General features: G+C 43.9%; 1 protein-coding gene across 1 annotated transcript in view; it reads left to right on the top strand.

Annotated features, from left to right (window-relative positions):
* The window catches only part of PTDSS1 (phosphatidylserine synthase 1), a 63,749-nt gene that overhangs the window by 36,220 nt on the left and 12,735 nt on the right, over window positions 1–14,794 (top strand). The window contains exons 7-9 of the mRNA XM_087447613.1: window positions 2,053–2,194; window positions 4,135–4,247; window positions 7,403–7,468. Coding sequence (XP_087303739.1) covers window positions 2,053–2,194; window positions 4,135–4,247; window positions 7,403–7,468 — 321 coding nt within the window. The remainder of the gene's footprint in view (window positions 1–2,052; window positions 2,195–4,134; window positions 4,248–7,402; window positions 7,469–14,794) is intronic.

The raw sequence follows: 14,794 nt of genomic DNA, 5'->3' as shown, positions 1-14,794 counted from the left end.
ATAAATTCTTAAAAATAGAGTACACCAATTTCTATTCTCACCTATATACACATATATATGTATATATTAGCATAGATGTATATACATATGTATGTATATATCCATTTCACTGTTTCTTTGAATTTTATTTTTAAACGTTTTTCAATTTTATCACACAGGAAATTGTGTGATATTCAATCTCTAGTCTGTTTCTATTAGATTTTTTCCTCCTATTGGTGCTTTTTATAGATTGAGTATTAACACTTTGTCATAAATGTGACTTTATTTTCCATTTTGTCATCTCCCTTTTAATTTTGTTTGTGGTAAGTTTTTCATTTAAACTTCTAAAGCTTTTAATCTTTTTGTTTAGGTGAATGTTAACCTGTATTTTCTTCTTGTTCTTTAATGGTTTAATCTTTTATTATAAGTAACTTATTTAACCTATCTCAAGTTTATTTAGTATATGGTGTGAGGAGGAGATTTCACAATGTGTTTGCAACTGATTAACCAATCTTCCCCGGTCCTTTTCTCTGTAATTCTTTTGGCCACTGAATTGAAAAGACACTTTTTAATATATTTCAGGTAGTGTATCACGTAAGGAAATGGTAGCTGTGCTAGGTATTGCTCTGAGCAGGCTTTATGTGCAGTATCTCACTTGAGCCTTGCAGCAATCCTAGGCGTGAACGCTATTATTCTCTTCATTTAGGGATGATGACACCAAGGCTTAGGTTTAGTAAGTTGCCTAAGGACACACAGCTAACAAGCAGTTGAGTCTGAATTTACGTCAGGCTGGCTCCTTAAACTCTGCCATAATGTTTCCCTATTTTTATACATTTATGCCTTGAATTTGACTTGAGAATCAATTTGTCAAGTTACCAAAACACAAACCCAACTAATATGCAGAAATCCCATTGATGTTTTTTAAGTTATATAAATGTATAAATGAATACAGATTAAGTTGAATTAACCGGTTTACCATATTAAGTGTTCCGTCTCTTGATCATGCTGTAGCACTCTGTTTATTCCCATCTTCCTCTACCTCTTTCCATGAAGTTTGCAATTTTTTTTTAATACGAGTCCTTCATCGTTCTTGGTTATTTTTGGATAGTCTCTATTTTTTGTTGCCCTTGTGCCTCGAATCTTCTTGCTGTGAGATTTTCTCAGTACACACTTGTTGATGGGTACTGAGGTGAGTGACTGAAGGAACAAACTCGATTTCCTTCCACTCTCCCCGCCCCCTCCCCCACAAGAATAAGGGCCTGACTTGTTCCTCCTTGTGTCTTCAGCACTTAGCACAGTGTCTGAGGCATAAAGGTCCTTGATGTAAATCTTCGTTGAATTAAAGAATCTTTGCCAGTTATTAAATCCTATTCACTTTGGATTTTGGCTCTTCTGTGCTGGCATCACAGGGCTAGAATATACCCCCAGCTCTGAGGCTTACAAGGTGAGCCTGCGTCAGCCACTTGCCCTCTCTGAGCCTAAATATTCTTATTTGTAATTCTTGGGACTGTTTGTTTCCATCACGGGAGTGTGAAATCTTTAAGTGAGTGGTTTCTAGGATTAAAACCAAGAAAGGTTAAAAATCACTTTTGGTCATCCCCAACTGCTCACTTCTCTGAGGAAGAAATAGAGTGAAGAAATGATGTGGGTGACCTCTAGAATATGGAGCATGTTCTGTTTTACTCAAGTGCCCTGACGTGGGAGACAGCAGGGGTAGGAATTGTGTCCTTGCTGGCGTTCTCGTTCTTCCCGGCCTCGGTCCAGGTGTCTTCTTTAATGCCTCTCAGTGTCTTTTGTCACCAGTTCACAAGTTAAGGCCTCCCCTGGCTGCAGGGACCTGACCTCTGCGCCGTGCCTGTCATCACTGAAATTCCCCGTCCAGTGTGCTGCTCTCCACACTTCACCTGTGACAGAGAGACCGTTGTTGGAGGGACAGTTCAAATAGAAAGGAATCTGTTTGTTCTGAGCATTGGTTGTAAACCAGTCAATGCACAGTTTTTTCTTGTTTTTTGTTTGTCTTCTTCCATTTCCTTGTCTCTTTGGATTCTCACTGGAGCTGTTCTCTTCTTACAGGGACATCCACACCACCACTGGAAAAATCAAAAGAGCTGTCCTCCAGTTCACCCCTGCTAGCTGGACCTATGTTCGATGGTTTGATCCCAAATCTTCATTTCAGAGAGTGGCTGGAATATACCTTTTCATGATCATCTGGCAGGTATTTTTTCAGATGCCCAGAACTAGGAAAAGCAAAATAAAAACCATCCAGGAATTTAGAGTTAATGCTAGTTGACATTGCTTACCAGCTAGATGTTTTAGAAGATATAATATTCTGCAGCTGACATATAGATAGTTAAACAAAGGGATGTTATTACACCTAAGGTCTTGCTTCATCATGAAAACATTTTAAAATATGGATCTTTGAATTACATATTAGAATCAGATTAAAATTCCCTGCAAGAAGCTCATGGTAGCATCCATCACCCAGTGACTGAGGCATTGGATTGCTTTTTAGAAGGATCGTTTTCAGGACCAAAGGAGCAAATGCAAGACTTCTTCTTACAGTCCAAATTCAATATTTGATCGTTAAAATTGTGTCTCAGCTGTTACCACTTTGGATAATTTGTAGAGAGCTAAATAAAGAAGCCCTCTGCTACTTGTGGGGCCCTGGAGCCCTTGGGAGCCCTGGGTCTCCACGGGGTGTTGGCAGTGGAGGGAAGCTCTCATTCTAAGCAGACCATTACATGATGGAGGTAATTCAGACAGCCATGGTTCTGGGAAAGGATTACCAAACATCTCTGTTTTCTAGAGACAGCCTTTTTTATTGATCCTCCTGTTCACAGGTTAATTATTTCACAACTTTGGGAGACTAGCTTTTGCCTGAAGCATCTTTCAGAATCATCAGAAATGATATTTTAAACACATGTGCACAAAATACTCCCAACTTAAGGAAAAAATCAGCATGTGTCACTTTTAAGACAGATAGTCATTGTCCACATATGGAGAATACTAATGCCCATCTCAATAAATGAGGTTTATGGAGACAGGAGTGTATGTGAATAGTTAAATAGTCACCATGGTTTGGGGAAGTCAGTATGTATAAAAATGAGCATGTAAATAGATTGGGGTTGTTTTACCTTGTCAGGGCAATGTCAGGGAAGGTGTAGGTTTTGTTCTATTACAAGAACTGAGGAGAAATTTGGATGTGTCCAAGAGAGACAGCAGTGTGCTCCTAGAATGGCAGCATTCCACGGAGCACACCTTTCCCGTGGGAGTGAGCATTGTGCTGTGATCAGCTTTCCATATATGGTGTTAATTACTGGGCTGTTTTTTGTTTTATATCCTTGAAGTCAGCGCTGTGGGAAAACAACACATTTTATGTCGTTGAAATGAACTTGCTAGTCCATATGATGTGTTCTCGAAGCGCAGTGACCTCTCCTAGTCTCTGCCCCTCGCTTAATCTGGAGGGGAAATGCAGGAGCCAGGCTCTGGGCATCGAGCACGTCCTGGCCACAGTCTCTTCAGTGCCGCCAAGGACTCGTCATATGATGATGCTAACCTCAGGGAACAGTACCACTGTCCGTAGGTGGAACTTAACTAACACTTCACTCCCACTTTGAAGAGCTGTCTTTGGTGGGGGATCTGCTCGGTCCCAGGCATGTGCTAGATGAGTCCACAGTCATCTCTCAGTGACATATCTCAAGCTTCTTTTGGTTACTGAAGAGCTTACTTTCTTAAAGTCAGACTTCTTTTAGACTTGGCCTAATTTCTATAAGGCTGCCTAGGTGTTCCATGGCACATATTTGTTCTCATGATTTCTGCTGTTCTCAAAGCTTCCTTCTCCCGACCGTCCCAGCAGATCACACGCATGACCCAAGTGTTGGTCACACGAACCAGGGAACGTGACAAATAGCTGATGCCCCCATGTGCCTCTCCCACTACCCCAGCACCTCCCCCTAAAATCCCAGTTGGTTGGTGCCCATATTGTACCAGCTTTTGCCTAGTTTAAATAGCAACCCTTGGAAGACCCCATATATTTTCTGAAAATGCTTTGAACATACCAATTATTTTAGTTGTAGAATGTCCATTTAAGGAATATACGATTATGACTAAGCATGAAGCATCAGGTTGACTAATGAATGCCTCCTGCCTTTTCAGCTGACTGAGTTGAATACCTTCTTCTTGAAACATATCTTTGTGTTCCAAGCCAGTCATCCATTAAGTTGGTGTCGAATTCTCTTTATTGGTGGCATCACGGCTCCCACAGTGAGGTAATTCTGTACAAAGTCTGACTGTTACTTGAGCATATTAACCTGCTTTGCATTCTCCTGCTTAGCATAAGGGAAGTCACATAAAGTAGCAGATTTTCCATAAAAATATCATTCTAAAGAATTATATATCCAGAATATGAAGAAAATGTTTTGCTCTCAGACCTCAGTAACATGAAGTAAATAGCACCACATCATTATCTTCAAACACCTTTACAGGGGCCAGCCCCGTGGCTTAGCAGTTAAGTGTGCGCGTGCCGCCACTGGTGGCCCGGGTTCGGATCCCGGGCGTGCACCGACGCACCGCTTCTCCGGCTATAGTGAGGCCACATCCCACATACAGCAACTAGAAGGATGTGCAACTATGACATACAACTATCTACTGGGGCTTTGGGGGAAAAAAAGGAGGAGGATTGGCAATAGATGTTAGCTCAGAGCCGGTCTTCCTCAGCAAAAAGAGGAGGATTAGCATGGATGTTAGCTCAGGGCTGATCTTCCTCACAAAAAAAAAAAAACCTTTACAATCTTCACTGCTATTGTTTTTTTTCCCTGTAATATCCTATTTAAAAAATAAAAAATGAGTAGCAGTGATGCTGAGGTATTTTTTAAATGAGATTATCAAAAAATACAAAAGTTTTTGTGGTGGATCTGAAGTCATAAATTATGTTATTTTTAGAGTGAGATTTTATTAGCTCTTTTAGAACCAAGTAAGTTGATTTCCTTTTAAAAATATCCTTCCTGTAGTCCTCCAAGATTGCTGAGGTAAGCTTGGACATTCGTGCCGTTATTCCCCTGGATTCACATAGGGCCCTAGAGGCGAGGCGTCACTTAGAGACTGTCCCTCACAAAGGCTGAGCCTAGTGAACCTCACAGCGAAACATTTTGATTTGTTTCATTTTTCCTAGTTAGAAATGCCATTTGGGTTTACAACTAATGCTGAATACTGGCGTTGACCCGTGCAACGCCGAAGATCTCTGCACAGCTGATGCAAATATAAACTAAGCAGTTAAAAGGGGTAGCTTTTCAGAAGCGGTAGGATAACTTAATCCATCATTTTTAATGTGTTTGTGAACCACACAAGCAGAGGGCCTCACTGGCCAAGAAGAATGGAGTTCTCCTTGGTCAAACAGACCTTCCATTCCAGCCAGCACCTTTTTTTTGGTCCTCATTCATTATTACAAAAAGAAAAGAAAAAATATATCTCCCCAGATCCTGAACTGAACAAACCAAATAAGATATAGCTGAGTCCTTGGGGAGTTAAGGCCCCAAATTCCATCTCTGTTTTTATTATAAACCAAACAGGAAAGTAACAGTTGGTAAGTGGACAGCCCTTTGACACTTTATAGACCAGTGCTCTACTGAAGTAGTTCTCTCATAAAGGCTGATTTTCCTTGGTGAATTGGAGCCTTCCTCTCCCATTTAAAATTTGATTTAATTTGAGGCTCAAAATTATTTTCAAAAAAGATTAGCAGCAGTTTCTCCATAAAATTAGGAGTAATCAACAAAGTCAGTAAGTGAGGAAAGAAATCTCTTATAAAACAGAATATCAAATCACATCTGATTTATCATGAAATTTTGATATTGTTAAACATTTCAAAACAAAAACTAGAGACTGACAACCCAATGTTTTGACTTTTTGAGAGCTCCTTAAAATTCTTGCCAAACCCTATGGATTTCTACATGATTCTTTTTTGTTTAAAAATCAGCCACTTTCTGTGCTCTTCCCCCACCTGAGGCAGCTCCTATGTAAGGAGATGCTTTGACAAGCTACTTGGAAAGATGGAAGTGCTCCATGGGGTTTTAACAGCCACCCTAGTTAGCAAATGCCAGGCCCTAAAAGGAGAGAAGGCTTATGGGCTTCAGGATAAATCACACACACCACATCTCTGTTTTCTTCCTTTTCGGTTAGACTTTCACACGAACCTGCTATGAGAAGATATCTGAGTGAACATTCTTTTAATCTGCTAATATAAAGTGCAGTGTAAGGGGATGAATACTAAAAAGCCTGGTGAAAGCAAATTAAGTTATGAAAATGTGAAGGTAGAGGTAAACCTGAGTTCTTTATAACTAGAATTCTTCCCTTGGGTCTTTGGGGTGAGGAGGTGATAGTTTGAGGATAACCTTCAGGTATCCGTGAATCCCCTGAAGTTTAATGCAAAATTTTGTGTGCATTTTTATGTCTTTCTCATAGCTTTCATCGAATCCTCAAAGGGGGGGGTCTTTGGGGGTCTGTGACCCCCAAAAAGATGATGAGCTCCTGGTTCTGATGCTACTTCAGAAGGGATGGATGGGTTGAGTTTCGGGGGTAGTTATGACAGTCTAAGTGTGCACAGTCCTATAATAGCCACTCACAACACATGGCCATTGAGTGCTGGAAATGTGGCTGGTCCCCGTTGACATGTGCTATACATGCAAAATACACACCAGATTTTAGAGACTTAGTACAAAAACAATATAAAATACTTCTTTATAATGTTTTCAATCTATTGGGTTAAATAATGTATATTATTAAAATGAATATCATCTGTTCCTTTTCACTTTTTTAATGTGGCTACTGGAAAATTTAGAATTGCGTTTGTGGCTTGTATTATATTTCTTTTGGATGATACTGCTCTCAGCCTTTCAACTCTGTGTCATTGCCTCTTTTTTCTGATCTTGTCAGTAACATTCAAAGTCACTGGCATTCACTGACAGTGAGGTGCAGCCTATACCAATTTCTCAGAGCCAAAAATATATGTATTTCTTGCCTGGTTACAATCAGCAACCTTTGTCCTGGAGAGTGCCAGAGGAGACAATTAATGACAGTGTAGGTGATGCTCAGAAATCACTTCCGTAAGAGTGACCAAAGCAGCCACCTGGGGCTGCTTTGTCTCAAGACTTTGGGAGTCGGTCCTTGAATCAAAACTGCCTTTGCCAATAATGGGGCTCTTTAAACCATGCTCCCCTCCCTCCAACCCAGCCCGAACTCTTAACCTCTTTCAGGAATGTTTCAACAGGCACTGGCTTCCTGTTCCCTTGAGTAGAACTAGACCAGGCAGCTCAAGTATGTGGAACAAGGCGGGACATTTTTTATATTCACTCTGTCACAGTGATTTAATTCTATATTGACTTCTTAGTCTCCCAGAAGCTCTCAATGAATTCCACCTTTGTTCTTTCAGACAGTACTATGCCTACCTCACTGACACACAGTGCAAACGCGTGGGAACACAGTGCTGGGTGTTTGGGTGAGTAATTGATCATCGTGGAGGTTTAAAAACCGCTGAAGCCTCTAAATTTCTTTGGTTATTTCTTGACCCTGTGTTAAGTTCCTTTCAGTACAATTTTCCTATGAAGGCCTGCTGTTGTTGTTATATGTCTTTCATTTTTAACATTCTCTTTTCTGATTTAAGTTTAGAAGAGTTAATTGGCAAATTATAGAAAGAGGGTATACAAACTACTTTTTTTAAAAAATTAGGAAATAAGGGGGCCGGCCATGTGGCCTAGTGGTTAAGTTCAGTGCACTCCACTTTGGCGGCCCGGGTTCAGTTCCCGGGTACGGATGTACACCACTTGTTGGCGGCCATGCTGTGGCGGCAACCCACATACAAAATAGAGGAAGAATGGCATAGATGTTAGCTCAGGGCAAATCTTCCTCAGCAAAAAAAAAAAAAAAAAAATGTTAGGAAATCAAAAGATATTTCCTGCATAGAACTCAGACACCTTGTTTTATGAAATAGATAGAAAATGGATTGTTGCAATTCCCTCTGAATTTAATGACAAATTTGGGACATCATCTTGGGAAAGGCTTACCCTGCTTCATGTGACTTTCACATCAAAACAGCTCCTTGCTATATACCAAGGTATAATTTTATTATTCCAAAGAGAACTAAACATAGCCACATGGTCACAATTTATTGTCTTGTTACAGATAAAATGCTGTATCTGAATTAACTTATTTAAATGATTTGAGAGACCACAGGTTATCTAGTTGAACCCCCAATGTTAAACGTGAGACTGTCTTCAGTATCTCAGTTAAGTGGTCCGTGTGCTTAAACACCATCAACAATTTACCATCCTGTTTAGCAACCAAAGTTCCAGAGACGTCCAGCAAATCTGTCCATGAGATTCAGTCCCTGAGTAGCTTAGATTCAAGTTAGCTTCTAAAATTAGGTTCTGAATTGAGTGTGACAGCATAAAGACAATTTGACAAAAACCTGTAGTAGGGTAGAAATTCATACTTTCAACAGATTTTTAAACAGAATAACTTTTTTCCAATTAAAAAGGGATACATGTGTATTGATAAACAATTCAGAAAAGAAGAAACTAAAGATCATCCAAAGAAGTCAACCATTTACAGATAATTGCGATGAACATTACAATGTCATTGCTTCCAAACATTTTTCTGTGTATGGGGGTGTGTGTGTGTGTGTGTCCAGCTCTCATTCCACATTCTGAGGAGTTACTCAAGTTAGATTTAGGCAGGTTCCCCTCCTGGAATACAAAGAGCCGTTGTCAGTGTTTCTCATACATTCTGTGATGTAAGCTGATTTTCCTACCCACAGTGATTTAAGCTTAAGGGGCGATAAGATGGATTCGATTTCCACTGTTGAATGATCTAGCAGGGGAGAGAATGTACACATCTAGCAGATTTCTAATATGCTGAGCAAGGGCTGCGTGAAGGCAGGATTGCTGAGTCATAGAAAGGAGGGGTGGGGCTTCCCTTTTAGTGCTCGTCCAAGGTGGCGATCTTCCTGCATGTGAGCTCCTCTCCACCGCTGACATCTTCTCTCCACATGCATTTTTCTCCTCACATTTGCAAGTCCTTGGCAAGTTCCTATTCTACTACCGGTGGATGTATTTTCCACAGAACTGTATCTGTTTACCTGTTGAGGAAAAGGAGATGCGGACCAGAAAGAGGTAGTGTTACAGCAAAGTTTCTTTCTAATCAGGCAGCCAAAAAATATAATCCCCGTGGCGGGAGAAATGGCAAAGATAAACGAGGCCAGAGAGTGGTAGAAAACACTGCTACCGAAAGTGGCACCTTGTTGAAAAGTGATAAAATAAGCTAAAAATGCAGAGGAGAGATCATTTGGCTTATTGAGTATGCTTTGTGGAGAACTGAGAACTCCCAGAATGGTGATATCAAGATTAATGAATCTTGAGAACTAGTGGGCCATGCTGAGCAACACCCAGTCCGTCTTCCTGAACCACAGGCGGCAGGCCGCGGCGCGCGTGCGCGGCAGGGGCGGAGGAGGAGCAGGAGGCCCGCCCCCCCCCCCCCCCCCCCCCCCGTCTCTTCCCTCTGGATGGCTGCCCCACCGAGGCCACCGCCTCCCTTCTCCTGCCCCTTCTCTCCCACTGCCTCCCTCTTGCCCTCATTTTGTCTTTTTTTCATCTCCTATCAAAACAGCAAACGCTTAAATGTCTGATTTTCCGCTAACAACTAGTAGCTGCTTTATAGCTTTCTTTTCACTAATTTTGGAAGGATTTCTGACTTTAGCAAGGTGTGGCCATGTCAGGGAACAGAGTAGGAGCGCCCGATGTAGTGACGTTTGCTTTCGCCTGTGGGAAAGAGGGAGGGCGGAGGGGAAAGGTCAGCCAGGACCGCCCTAGGCTTCTTTCCCACCATTCCACATCTTCTCCGGGAGAGGGCGCTGTTGTCCTGTCTAAATGCTGTACCCTCACAGAGTTGGTGTTAATTACTCGCTGATGTAACTGAGTACCGACTTACAGTATGGTCTCCTACGGCTGTACCATAGATCTCAGCTTTTAGGCCTTTTCTACTTAAACGAGCTGTGCCCAGCAGAGAGAGATAGGACTCCATCCAGCTAGGGAATGGGAACCCCACCAGGGAGAACGCAGTGTGTGTGAAAAAGTTGGCTTCTCTGTTTAGAAAGTCACCTTATGTTACTTCAGGTCTGTGGGAGTATTTGGGCCAAACCCAGGGGAACAATTCCCCAGGTGTGTGCTCTCTATCATCTTTATCTTCATCTTTCTCCTACTCCACCCTTGTGATAATTGAGCTCTGTGCCTCAACCAGAGAGAATTAGCCTGGTTTATAAGGAAAAGGTGTTTGATCACTTGGCCGGGGAGGGAAGGCATTTAAGCTTTGGCTTTAACGGGAGCCAACTTTCCTCTTCCTGAAAGTTCTTGGGTTGGTCCTTCAGGGGTTGGGTAAGTGCACTGTGCCCAGGACTGGATCCCGCCTGGCTGTCAGCACCAGCCTTGTCCCACTAGTTTCCTCGACACATGTTGTCTCAGCCCTACTAGTGCCCCCGTTACGAGCTTCCGCCTCTGCTGCTCCGCTAAATTGTTCTCTGCAGGGTCAGTGCCAAACCAGCAGGTCTTTTCTCTGTCCTCATCTCTCCTATCTTCACCGCGGTATCTGTCATCTTGAAACTGTTCTCTTCCTTCTCTGCCAGCTGTCCTGGTTTTCCTCCTACTTTTCTGTTTCTCCTCAGTTTCCTCTGCTGGCTTCCCAGTCTGTCTCCCTCTCCCCTCCACCACTTCTTGTCATCGTGCTATTGTTCTTCCAGGCTCTTTTTTTTTTAAGGATGGATACAGCTATGAAGCACAGCATCCTTCCAGGAGGAGGGGGTGTGCTGAGGGGAAAGGACAACTGTGGACGGTCTCCTCCGACTCTTTGACCCTTCCCACGCTACCGGCTCACCACCATCTTCCTGTTCACCTCTGACCACACAGCCTCTCTCACCCGTCCTCGCCTTCCTTCCCGCTCCTCACACGTCTCTGTTACCCTCCGTGCTCACACTACTAGAGTAGCTTTACAAGCCAGTTTCCCTTTTCTAGAATCTTCCCTTTCATCCCATCCTCCTAAGGATCGTTCATGCTTTACTCTGCCACTCCCTGCTCCTTTGCTCAGAACCTCTGGCAGGAGTTAACAAAATTTTTTTAGCAGCTGATTCCCTTTCCTCAAATGGCATCTTGCCCTAAACCCTAACATACAGCAAAACAAGTGAGCAGAACTGTTCTGGGTGTACCACCCAGGACTCTCTTGTCCCTCTTCTCATGTCCCCACCCTGCCCCTGGGGTTTGTGGGAAGTCAGAAAGTTCCATGGAGCATAGTTGACATGTTTTTCTATCTGGTTAGGCCCAGCTCAGCTGTCACTTCCTCCAAAAAGGTACCTTTGCTCACCCTAATCAGAACTGGAACCTCACTCCTGAACTTCCAGAACACTTCCTGGCTACCTGTGTGATTGTATAGTAGTTGTGTCATATTATGCATATCTCTTTCCCACTGTTGGAGGATCAGCTTCCTGGCTGGCAGAAGAGTGGCTCACCGACTCCTGAGCATTCTTGTGCAGTAGTGCATTCTTGTGCAGTAGTGCATTCGTGTCCGGTAGTGCATTCTTGTGCAGTAGTGCATTCGTGTCCAATAGTGCATTCTTGTGGAGTAGTGCATTCGTGTCCAGTAGTGCATTCATGTCCAGTAGTGCATTCTCATGCAGTGGTGCATTCTCGTGCAGTGGTGTATTCTCATCCAGTAGTGCATTCTCGTGCAGTAGTGCATTCGTGTCCAGTAGTGCATTCTTGTGCAGTAGTGCATTCATGTCCAGTAGTGCATTCTCGTGCAGTGGTGCATTCTTGTCCAGTGGTGCATTCTCGTGCAGCGGTACATTCTTGTCCAGTAGTGCATTCTTATGCAGTAGTGTATTCTCGTCCAGTAGTGCATTCTTATGCAGTAGTGTATCTTGTCCAGTAGTGCATTCATGTCCAGTAGTGCATTTTTGTGCAGTAGTGCATTCGTGTCCAGTAGTGCATTCTCGTGCAGTAGTGCATTCTTGTGCAGTGGTGCATTCTCGTGCAGTGGTGCATTCTCGTCCAGTGGTGCATTCTCGTGCAGCGGTACATTCTCATCCAGTAGTGCATTCTTATGCAGTAGTGTATTCTTGTCCAGTAGTGCATTCTTGTGCAGTAGTGTATTCTTGTCCAGTAGTGCATTCGTGTCCAGTAGTGCATTCTTGTGCAGTAGTGCATTCGTGTCCAGTAGTGCATTCGTGTCCGGTAGTGCATTCTCATGCAGTGGTGCATTCTTGTGCAGTGGTGCATTCTCGTGCAGCGGTGCATTCTCGTGCAGTGGTGCATTCTCGTGCAGCGGTGCATTCTCGTCCAGTGGTGCATTCTTATGCAGTAGTGTATTCTTGTCCAGTAGTGCATTCTTGTGCAGTAGTGCATTCATGTCCAGTAGTGCATTCTCGTGCAGTGGTGCATTCTCGTTCAGTGGTGCATTCTCGTGCAGTGGTGCATTCTCATGCAGTAGTGCATTTGTGCCCAGTAGTGCATTCTTGTGCAGTAGTGCATTCTTGTGCAGCTACAGGGCAATATTGGTGGGATGCAGTCAGGCTGTGGCATCCTTAGACTCCACAAGCAGGTTTTGTTGGCAGACTGACAACTTCCTCTGCTTCTCAGGGTTGGCTTGTACGCCCAGCTTAGACACACTGAGCCTAGAGTTTCTGTGCGCCACGTTTCTGTAGTAACCCTGCTAACTTTCTTGTTCCATTCACTGAGGAACTCCTTACCCTGGGCTCCACATTAGCATCATCTTTATTTCTACCCTGTCTGGAAAGAGCAGGCTCTGAAGAAAGGGGGGCTGAGAAGGCCTGAGTCGGCAGAGCAGCCTCACCTCAGGCAGAAGCACCTCAGGCCGCCCAAATGTTTATTTGCCTTCTAGCCTTGCGAATTCGAGATAAGGGTGGCCACAGGCGAATCTCATCACACCGCAGCTGGGCCGCCAGCTCAGCCTGGTGAAGATCAGGGAGCTCGGTTTGCCCTGAGTTCAGGGAGGTGTTGCAGAGGCAGCCCCCGGGGTGAGGAGGCGGTGCTGTCTCAGCTGACAGGCTCAATACAGTGGCTCCACGGTGCCAAGCCCTGCCTCAGCACCAGACGAGCAGCCGTTTGAGTCTTGTCCAAAAGTAATAACCTTCCAGAAGGATGTTATTATTAGGCCTCCCTCAGCTTAGGGGGCCCAGGATAATGGTGGGGGCAGTGGCTGGTGGCTCAACAGTCCATGTGATTGTTGGATTTACTGCCTCCCAGTTCCCACCACTTCCCACATCCACAGCTACCACCCTGGTCCTCTCCCTGCCTTAGAAGCCTCCCTGCTTCTGCTCTTGCCTCCTTATATCAGTTCTCAGTTCAACCTTCAGCCGCCAGAATGATCATATTAAAATGTAAATTGACTCATGTGAAACTCTTTGCTCCAAACCCTCCAGGGGCTTCCATCTCCCTCAGACTAAAAGCCAAGCCCTAGGGTGGCCCTCCAGACTCATGTTACTCTGGGACTCAACTCTGTCCCTTCCCCTCACTTCCCCCCGCCCCTAATCTTTGCTCCAAGGTCGCCTTCTCGCTGGGAAGGCCACATACATGGACAACGGCTTAGCTAAGTTTCCTCAGCACGTAGGAACGAATCATATCCTAAAGTTGCTGACTGAAAAGCTCTGGTCTTGAGAACAAACTTCAGGCCATTATGAAGTCAATTGAGTGGGTCCTGACCAGCATTTTCTTAAAATGAAATAGAATAGAAAAATGTCAGAGTAAGGAGACAAGTTGTTTTGTGAAACTTCTGTTTCAGTGGTGTGTGTGTGTGTGTGTGTGTGTGTGTGTCTTGCCAAGGGTCTCAGATCACAAAAGTTTGAAAAACACAGCTTTAGTCTGCTGGTCACTATGCCTTGAAAGGTGACTCAATCGAGTTGAATATCCAGAAGTCTCTCGTGGTAAACTCCAAGTGTTGTGTGTGGCATAAGGGCAGATCGGCACACTTACTTCCTGGGCTTAACGCTTTCCATTGTAGTTCCTCAAGAAGGCCCAGCCAAAGGTCAGATACCTTTTTATGTCCACTTGCAAGCACTCTCCCCCTCACTGTGCAGCCTGGAAATAACCAAAGCTTAGCCGCTCTCTAGCGTCAGCTCAGACTCAACTTCAGGATTACAATGAAACTCAGCCTTACAGTCAAAAGCCCCCTGTGTACCTCAGCTAAAGTGATGCTTTCTCACACCTGCCATACTTTGTTTGGGGTGGGGATGGTCTTTAAAGATTGAGGCCAACCACTCCTAAACCTTGTTTGGTTGGGGCTAGGGGAAAAGATAGCCCCAAACTCTCTAAAGATACATTAAGGAGATTTTCTACTTTGATGGAGTGGTTCTGATTCCAGGCATTCGATTGTTTAGAGCCATCCATACATTTGATGATGGCAGTGTCCTTTGTGTCTGCCAGTGGGTAGGGGGACCCAGGGCCTTCTGGGCCCTTTTTCCCCTTTTCAGAGAATGTCTGTGCAACTACACCAATCCCTGATTGTCCAGATTCCATCTCGAGCAAGGAACAGCTGAAGTGGAGTTGTCTGAAATCAGTATTCTTAGGTAGTCTTTGGGGTCACATGACCAGCTGTGTCACCGTCACCTCATCTGTTCTTACCTCCCAGCTCTGCACTTTAGGAAAGGCCTGAGTTTACATTCATAAATGAGGATGTAGAGCACAGGCGTGGCTTTTGTTCTTTGACGTTTTAACTAAAGAGTAAAACGTGAAGTTTTTTTTTTTTTTAACATTTTGTATTTAGC

This window comes from Ceratotherium simum, chromosome 23, assembly GCF_057802395.1.
Source record: "Ceratotherium simum simum isolate JZ-2026a chromosome 23, ASM5780239v1, whole genome shotgun sequence".
Lineage (NCBI taxonomy): Eukaryota > Metazoa > Chordata > Mammalia > Perissodactyla > Rhinocerotidae > Ceratotherium > Ceratotherium simum.
This window is presented reverse-complemented; position numbering and strand designations above follow the sequence as displayed.